Below are 9,086 nucleotides of genomic sequence, written 5' to 3'. Positions count from 1 at the left end.
CTCGTGTGGAACGCTTGCGCAGCTTGCAAGCACATCCAACGCAGCCACAGCTATGGCGCTCGCATCGCTAAAGATAAAATTACATGCAAAAGAGACTTTTTACATCACCCAGTACTTTATTGGCAAATAATTAAGCTTGTAAAAGTAAAATTCTAGGTGGATATTTTGCTGGGCTCGCTGGTTATTTCCCTGCTTATTTCTGTCAACATATTAGTTTGTTTGTTTGTTTGTCTGTTGTTTGTTTGTTTGTTCGCTTGCTTGCTTGTTTGTTGTCTCTGGCTAAGCCAACACTTGGCTATTATTGTGTCTGAAGGTGTAACACACTTGAAACCATAATAAAGCGAAACCGTAGAGCATATGTAATGAGTCACTAATGAGTTTGAAAAGAGCTAGCGCAGGCACGACGCTGCAGTTCTAGTGAGGCTGTGAGTGCTGTGAGCGATCTGGCTTGGAGAAACTTTATCGAACTAAAAGATAAAAGGGGCCATTGAGCTAAAGGGGCGGAATCAGTGGCCCCCTCCATGCCCCCTAACAGAGGGTGACCTCTCCCACCCAGTCCGCTAGCTTGGCTTGCGTAGGTAGGTAGGTATATAGCTAGGTAAAAACTTTATTGATGAACCAAGTATAAGGGAGGAAGTAGGGGAGGTTTGGTTGGCTTGGTTCTTAATCCCGGTTGGCGGCCATCAGTCCATGCATGACTTCTGGCGACTTTCTCCGCCCATTCCACCAGCCTCTTCTGTGAGGCCGGCTCGGAGCTAGAGACCGCGATCTCCCAACCTTCGAGGTCTGTGAGGTTCCAGCGAGACGTTGGTTGTTGTTCTCGGCATATGAAGAGTATGTGTTTGAAGTTTGCTCTCGGAGCCCCACAAAGAGGGCATTCGGGCTTGTATTGATCCGGGTGTATTAGTGCCAGATAGGCAGGTGAAGGAAACGTTCTGGACTGGAGTTGCCTCCATATAGTCTGTTGTTCCTTCGTGAGGGTGTGGTGTGGTGGTGGATATATGTGAGCCTTTCCTCTGTATAGTGTAGCGTGATTTCATTGTAGGTGATTAGTCTGTCCCGCGCGCAATATCCCTCTCCACTGTTCGGCCTGCTCGGTTGACGTATACGCTCGAGCAATAGCTAGAGTGCGCGCCTCCTCGTTTCCGGGGTTGCCTGCGTGGGCTGGCACCCAATTGGTCTGGGGTCATGGGGGTTTAATTGGAGAATTTTGTAGGTGGCAGAATGGATCTGTCCCTTTGCAAAATTCCTGATTGCGGTTTTGGAGTCGCTCATTATGAGTCAGTGGAAGATGCTATGGCCAGTGCTATGGCCGCCTCTTCCGCTTTGAGAGAGGCCTGGTTGCCCTTATCGAGGCCGATCCCTTGTGTGTTCTCGTCCGGCTCGGAGGCCTCTCCATTTTCCTTTCAGTCCCATGTAGGATATGCGTTCTCTTGTTTCTATATGTGACTGCAGTGTTAGCAGTTCGGATCGATGGGTTGTTTGGTAATTTTGAGGGATGGGAGTCTCCCAGTTTGGGGTCCACGTTTCTGGCCTGTTTTCTGGTAAGATCCAGCTAGGTGAGGTGCAGGAAAGTTACCGCGCCTCACGGAGCTGATTGGTCCATGGATTTGCAATATTTCCCTGAATATGCAAGTTTTGTTGATGGGGGACTCCGAGCTCGGGCTTATGGTTCGCCTTTCGTTTCCTGCATTTCCCTCGTGTGCAGGTACCCAAATAATTTCTACTCTGCTTACTCTTTGGCTATTTTTGATTAGCCCTGCGGCTACAGTGCAAATCAGGCCTTTGTTGTAATTTTGGACTGCAATATTATTTGAGTCGCTAATCATTGTGCCTACGCTGCCGTCATTGAGAGCTGAGGTAATGGCTACTTCTTCAGCCTCTGTTAATACCGCAATTAGTTGTCTTACTTAATCAAGTTCCATCAATTTCCCATCTGAGTTTTCAAACTTCGCGCCGCGCTTCTTTTTCAAATTTGGCGCCACGCATTGGCTCCGCACTTACGTATGTAGTGCTACACTTCCGGCGTTTTCAAATTTGGCGCCACTTTTGCTCCAGCACTGCCCACCTTTTTGACACTTTTGGCTCTACTTATTCTAATTAACCCCCCCCCCCCCCCCCTTTCTCCAGATTTCCCGTACATGGGTTTTTGATGCTCTATCCGATGGTACCATTCTTTTTCGCATTAACCCATGTGTTCGAACGTAATCGTGCGGACAAGCTCGTGACAACACGAAAGCGCCCACTTTTTGGACATTTGGACAGATTTTTTGATGCTCTATCCAATGATACTATTCTTTGGCATAAACCTATTCGTGTAATCTTGTGGACAAGCTCGTGTGGACACGAAACCGCAAACATAGCCATACAATGCTGACGCATTAAAATGAAAGACGAAACAAGAGACGAGCTCACGGAGCCCGTTCCCACGCACGGTTAAAGTGTCGCGATAACCATAGAGTTTCGAAAGGAGAAACTCTAAGGCGATAACGTGGCGGTTGGTGGCGATAAGCAAATGAACCCACGTGCCAAAATGTGAGGCCTTTTATTGCCAAAATTTTAGAATTAATGGATGCTCGTGTCACTGCCGGCTTTTCTTTAGGAAGCGAAAGGCAAAAGGCGCCCGTGTGTGCTGTGCGGAGCCCAAGACCTTGCGGAGCCCTCCAACTTACCTAGTACGGCTAGAGTGTACTACACTCTAGTACGGCACCTCATTCTCTCCATTCTCTCGCGCGGTGACGGTGGTTCGGGTGTCCACTTCATTACTAATAGTACTAACAGTACTCCGAGATGTAGCGGACGTCAAGGCACCCTAGATGTGAGACAGTTACAGCGCCTTTAGTTCTATTAAAAACCAATTTTCTTTCCAAAGTTTTCAAGAAGTGCAATAAAGTAGACAACTATTTATTATACAGATGACGCTGTCATCTGTAAACTTCCTACAACAGTCTTATGGTTGTGGTTGTGTTTTTAAGCGGAGCTGGCCAGGCGGCGCTTCCCGGCTTTAGCCGCTTTGGCCGCATCGGTATCTGTATCGCGCGTATCGGTGTCCTCGTCTCAGCAGCCGTCCGGAGCGACGGACGGTGGGGTGGCGCCGCGTGCACTACGCGCGGCCGTGGGGAGACTCGGCGAGGTCTACGCACTCGGTTTAGGGTGTTGTAATACGAGCGGCGTTTGATTCGGAGACCCACCTCTACTCTCATTGACGTCAAAAGACAGCTAGTGCAGAGAGAAACATGGCCGTGGCAGCGGTGTCGTGGGAGCTGTACGAAATGTTTGAGGCGTTCCTGCGGGTGAGTACACTTTCGAATCTCGTGTCGACGGCCCGAGGAGAAAACGCGTTAGCTGCGTCCGTCATTGCCGGCCCCCTTCTGAAGCAAGCGAAACTTTCGGGGATCTCGCAGGCCCCCGCCTATCACCTGGCCCTGGAAGCGCTGCTCTTCGTCTGGGTCCTCTGGTTGCTGCTGCGAAAGAGTACGCCTGTTGACGGAGGGAAGTCCAAGCTCACCGAGAAGGTACGCTACTGGTGCCCGCCCAGCGGTGTCGGCCCAGTTTATTATAGTGGCTTTAATCCGGCTCGAAACGCGGCGAAAGGTCACTGCTGTCGACGACTGCGACCGCGTTGTGCCAGATTGTGAAATCCCGCTGCCGGCGGCCTGGATCTGCCAATCGAATCCCGTACAGCGCGCGTCTCGTTGCTCCGGAAGGCTGTCGAGGTTTCAGATGGGCTGGCAAGCTGGTCGGCGCTTTCTGAACGTTCTAGTGGAAACGGCGCTGAAGCGACGGTAGACTGCAGAGTAGATCATACTGCACAGGTACAACGTTTCACTAGAGGACAGAAACGCGGTGGACAGAAATGGAAACAGAAATTGTACTCTACCCATGGTCGACGAAACAGCGCAAAAAAGAACACAGCACTTCCAACAAGGTTTATTGTAAAGCAGTCAGGTGTTGTGAGGTAGTAGCTCCTCTGAAACACACAGTTCGCCACTACCTCACAGATGGCGCCACCTCGCGCACGTACCAGGACTCACGTTCGCCAACGCGGTGGTCTGCCTCCCATCAGCCACCAGGAATTGGCTAGAGCGCAGACAGACAGAGGTCGGCCGCACTGCAGTTGGTTGTCATGGACGGGTGGCCAATGCAGCCATCCAAGGCGACCTTGGATGGTCTAGTTTTGAGGCAAGGGAGGCATGCAGCAAGCTAGAGTACCGCGGTCGACTCCAGTTCATGAGCCGCGACCGATGGGCTAGGCGGGTCTTTGAATATCTCGCTGCGACATGCCTACGCACTACATGGGTGAAGCGCCTCCACCGGATAGAAGGCAAGTATGGCCTTTTCCAGACACCCATAAATGCCGAATCAGCAACGGCGTGGAAACAGGAGGCAAGGAGACGGGTCCAAGAACTGGAGAATAAGCAGTGGCTGCAGGCGCTCGCTGAAAAACCGACACTGGCTGTGTACCGCGAGTGCAAGAACAGCATCGGACCCGAAAAGATCTTTGACAACGGCCTTGGTAGCACACTGCTGTTTGAGGCCCGGGCCGGAGCGCTGCGGACACTGGTGTACCGCCGTCGCTTCGATGCAACATCAGAAGCACAGGCAGCACTATGCCGAGCGTGTGGCGATGTGGAGGAGACCATCGAGCACCTGGTGATGTCGTGCCAGAGACTCCATCCGATGCCGACAGAGGGCACCACATTCCCTCAGGCGCTCGGCTTTCACGATCCTGCGGTGGACGACGATGGAGACAACTCCAGGCACAAGAGCGAGGGTGTGCTGCGAACCAAGCGTCGACTGACTCTTTGGTGGCGCACTGTGTCTAACCGCGCGAAACCGCAAAGTCGGATGTGAACGCGGTCGATGAGCGAACTCCTTGCTTTGAACTTTGCTTTTTTTTATGTTTTTTTCTCTCCTTTCTTGTGCGCTTTCATCTCGTTTTTTTTGTGTTTTTTTTTGTTTTTTTGGTCTGGGTGCTCTCTTTAGTGGTGCCCGCCCGCTACAAAGGGTACGGCCTCAAGTATCTATCTATCTATCTATCGACGCCTTCCCCGCTGCCGCTCGGAGCTGGGGAGACGACGAGTGTGTTGTTGTGTAGTTGCCCGCCCGCCAAGCGGTGCGCTCTCCTAGCCCCTCTCAAGCCACATGCCCCGTGTAATTATTGTAAATAAGAATTGGCCGCAATAAAGGCTGACTTCTGTAGTACGCAAGCCTGGCACCGTGATCGTCAAGCTCCAGCAACGCCCTCACATTTGGCGCAGTCGACGACAGAACCTGCAGCCTCGCCGTTCGAGCACGCCGCTCCTGCCATGCCTGACTAGACGCAGCCTTTGTTTCTCAGCCCCCGCCATATTCGCCATGCTGGTCTAGACGACGCCTTTGTCTACTCGTACGAAGTAAGCGCCATGCCGGGCATCAATTGGGCCGAAGTCGACGCCGCTACAGTCGCGTGCTTCAGCTCTGACTTTATTCAGAGAGAGCTCATGCGCCGCGGAATCGACGCTACTGGGTCAAGAGAAGAATTAGTTCAGCGCTTCACAGCGTGCCTGGAAGACGCCCGTGCAGCCTTGCCCATGCAAGCGCCCAGACCTGCCTCTGCGCCAGTTGCTTCGAACAGTTTGTCTTATGAACATTATATGTGCGCTTCGCCTGGAGTGCAGTTCAGTGCCTCTCCTCCTACTACGAAGGTTCAAGCAGCCCCAAATGCAGCCTCGTGCGTCATGCCTCCGCCATTGTATCTTCCCGCGCAGCCGCTCGTTGACAATGCCGCAGCCATGCCAGCGCAAGAACTTTTCTCGCCGCCGCGGCAACCGCAACCTTTCGTAACAACACCTGGACTTGCAACGGAGCCACAGTACTCCCAAACGCCATTTGGAATGCCATTTTCTCCAACGTCATCACCGCAATACCAAGTTCCTTACATGCCGCAGATACACGTGACAACCATGCCTGACGTATCGTCTACCTTGCCATTGTTCGAGAACTGCCACAAGCAAAGTGCGCGTATGTGGATCGAAGAAATTCAACGAACGCAGCAGCTTGCTTCATGGTCGCCAGAAACAACCCGCCTCATCGCCGCAAGTAAGTTGAGAGGGACAGCAAAAAATTGGCACCTGACTCTTGGCGCGCATTTCCCGACTTGGGATGCGTGGCGTAAAGCTTTTCTCGACGCATTTGCCGACGAACTGACGCTACTGCAATGGCAGCAACAAGTTATGTCCCTGGTGCAGACCAGCCCTCAGTCTCTCCGCGACTATGCCTACGCAAAACTTCGCGTCATCGAAAAATGTCCAGCGCCGCTGACCGAGCCTCAAAAAATTGAATATCTCTTGCAAGGTATTTTGAGCCCAGGCACAGCGACAAGCATAGCAGCGCAACGTCCGTCGTCAGTGGCGAACTTCATTGACATATGCACACAGCTTGACCGGGCAATGCAACATATGGAGATCGCAAGGAGCCCTGCTCATCGTCCCGGGCAGACCGTTCACAGTCACAATAACGGCAGCCCGCCTTCCAGACAAGTCTCTTCGATGCCATTTATATCTGAAGTGACACCTCCAGCTGTCTCCAATCCCAAGCCCAGGCGTGCGCCTACATCCCGTGCTGCCAGCCCTCCAAATCGTCCTCGTATAGCGGATCTGTCGCCTTCTGAAAAGGAAGCTCGGTACTCAGCCCTGTCAGAACGTTATGGTGTTCCAGCCTTTCGTCCAGGACAGTCATTGACTGAAGCTGTTTGCTTCAAGTGTCATGAAAAAGGCCACCTAGCATCAAAGTGCCCCACAAAACAAAAGACTGTCACACAACAGCCAGCCACAGCCGCCACATTACTTCAAGCAGCAGCCCCTGCATTGCACGCTAGCCCGTCCGAAGACATCTATGGCTCTCAACTGGAATGCTCATTCTTCACAGCTAGCATCGGACTCTTGGGATCCTACGATGCATTTCCGGATACAGGGTCCAAGGTGACTATAATTACCAAGTCAGCAGTCAAAGATCTTCCTTTGATACCTTGGACACACAAGCCCTTAGCAGTCGTTGGTGGATCAAGTGTGTATCCTGAAGGTACAGTCTGCCTGAAGATTACAGTGGGCCCCATCACAGCTCTAGTGGAAGCCGCCGTCATCAGTAACAATGTCTTGCCTGTGATACTGGGTGAAGATTGGTTTCGTGCCAGCAACACACGACTCGTGTTCGAGCCTCCAAATCCAGCCGAACTTCACCATCCTGCCTCGGGTACTGTCATAAAGGCGCAGCAGAAGCTCTATCCACGTGCCTCATGTGCAGTGATCCTTCGGCAGTCCTTCCTGGCTCAATGCACTGAAGTGCCATCTTCACTGGCTCTCCAGGACGTGCCTCTCCCAGGAATGGAGCCAGTTTGGAAACCCTTGTGCAGGAACCTGCCAGAACAAGGTACTACTGCACCGGAGGGTACAGTAGCTGTAACAGTTCATCCTGACCTGCCTCCTGCCTTAGTTGCAAAGGATCTCTCAGAGACACAGAAAATAACTCTGGCTACTGCTCTTTCTGATCATCATCTCACATTTGCTCGTGATGAGGATGACATTGGCCATTTCCAAGGTGTGGAACATTGCATCGACCTAGTGCCCAATGCTGTGCCTTACAGCAGAAGCCCATACCGATACTGTGCAGAGGACCGCAAGTTCTTAGATGAACAAACAACCAAGCTCTTGCGTAAAGACATCATCCTGCCTGCCACTGGGCCGTGGGCCTTTCCAGTCATCGTTGTGTCAAGAGGAGTGAAGAAGCGCCTCTGCGTCAATTATGTTCCACTGAACAAACTCACCATAACTGTTGCACACCCGTTGCCCCATGCTGGTGATATCATGCAAGACGCCGCTGGAGCATCTTATTTTGCATGTTTGGATCTGAAATCTGCCTACTGGCAAGTCAGCCTACGACCGGCAGACTACTCCAAGACAGCGTTTATCACACATAGTGGGACATACATGTGGACACGCATGCCCTTTGGACTAAAGAACGCCCCTTCAACGTTTCAACGTGCCATGCAACTCATCTTTCAAGACCTTCAACCTCCTGCAAGGTCGGGTGTCAGGGTGTATTTGGACCACATCCTCGTGTTCGCATCGTCCTTCACAGGCCCACCTATCTCCAGGACTATGAAGTGGACCTTTGAAATTGCTGTGCTTGTACTTTTTGGCTTTCTTTTGTGTTATTCATGCCCGTCTTTGACTTTGCCTTTAATTTGTAGTGCTTTTGTGAACCTGCCAGGCCTATTGTTAGTTGCCATTTGCCACATTGCCATTTCCCACATTGCCCAGGTTTACTTTCCTTTTTGCGCTCATCAAAAGGGACTTTGATGAAAAAGTGGGGCCGGATGTGAGGTAGTAGCTCCTCTGAAACACACAGTTCGCCACTACCTCACAGATGGCGCCACCTTCCCAGCGACGACGCCTTCCCCGCTGCCGCTCGGAGCTGGGGAGACGACGAGTGTGTTGTTGTGTAGTTGCCCGCCCGCCAAGCGGTGCGCTCTCCTAGCCCCTCTCAAGCCACATGCCCCGTGTAATTATTGTAAATAAGAATTGGCCGCAATAAAGGCTGACTTCTGTAGTACGCAAGCCTGGCACCGTGATCGTCAAGCTCCAGCAACGCCCTCACAGTGTATGAGCAGCCCAAACAATAGGTGCCTTGTCAAAGCCACAACGAAGGTTGTTCCATAAATGCACAATTAATCCTATCAGTTGAAGAAAATTGGCAGTCATGTTGGCATTGATGTCATTTTCTCCGCACCTGAGTAGCTGCAGAATCTTTGTAAGCGTGTCAGCTGAGACCTGAAGAAAATACAGATTGTACTATATTTGAATGAACCATCAGATTTTCATTGTGTCAGCTGAGGCCGTGGAGAAAATATAGATTCTACTGTATATGAATGAACCATCAGAATTCCATTGTGGAGTGTATGGAGGGCATTGTATATTCAGTCCCCTTGACGTGTAGTGATGTGTACGTTAGTCAAGAGTGGCAGGTGTGCCGATAAGAGGCTAAAGGAATACCATTTTGATGTATGCAAAGCCGTCGGAGCAACTTGGTTTCTGAAAATGTGACTG

The 9,086-nt window shown here is 51.5% G+C and overlaps 1 protein-coding gene across 1 annotated transcript in view; it reads left to right on the top strand.

Annotated features, from left to right (window-relative positions):
* The first annotated feature begins 3,012 nt into the window (after window positions 1-3,012).
* The window catches only part of Spt-I (serine palmitoyltransferase subunit I), a 42,650-nt gene continuing 36,576 nt past the window's right edge, over window positions 3,013-9,086 (top strand). Inside the window, exons 1-2 of the mRNA XM_089555090.1 lie at window positions 3,013-3,293; window positions 3,405-3,515. Of these exons, the coding sequence (XP_089411216.1) occupies window positions 3,237-3,293; window positions 3,405-3,515 (168 nt within the window). The 5' untranslated portion in view covers window positions 3,013-3,236. The remainder of the gene's footprint in view (window positions 3,294-3,404; window positions 3,516-9,086) is intronic.

The sequence above is a fragment of the Amblyomma mixtum genome, chromosome 1, assembly GCF_055824585.1.
Source record: "Amblyomma mixtum isolate Tamu chromosome 1, ASM5582458v1, whole genome shotgun sequence".
NCBI classification, from domain to species: Eukaryota; Metazoa; Arthropoda; class Arachnida; order Ixodida; family Ixodidae; genus Amblyomma; species Amblyomma mixtum.
The sequence above is the reverse complement of the archived record's forward strand: the minus strand, read 5'-3'. Positions and strand labels throughout refer to the sequence as shown.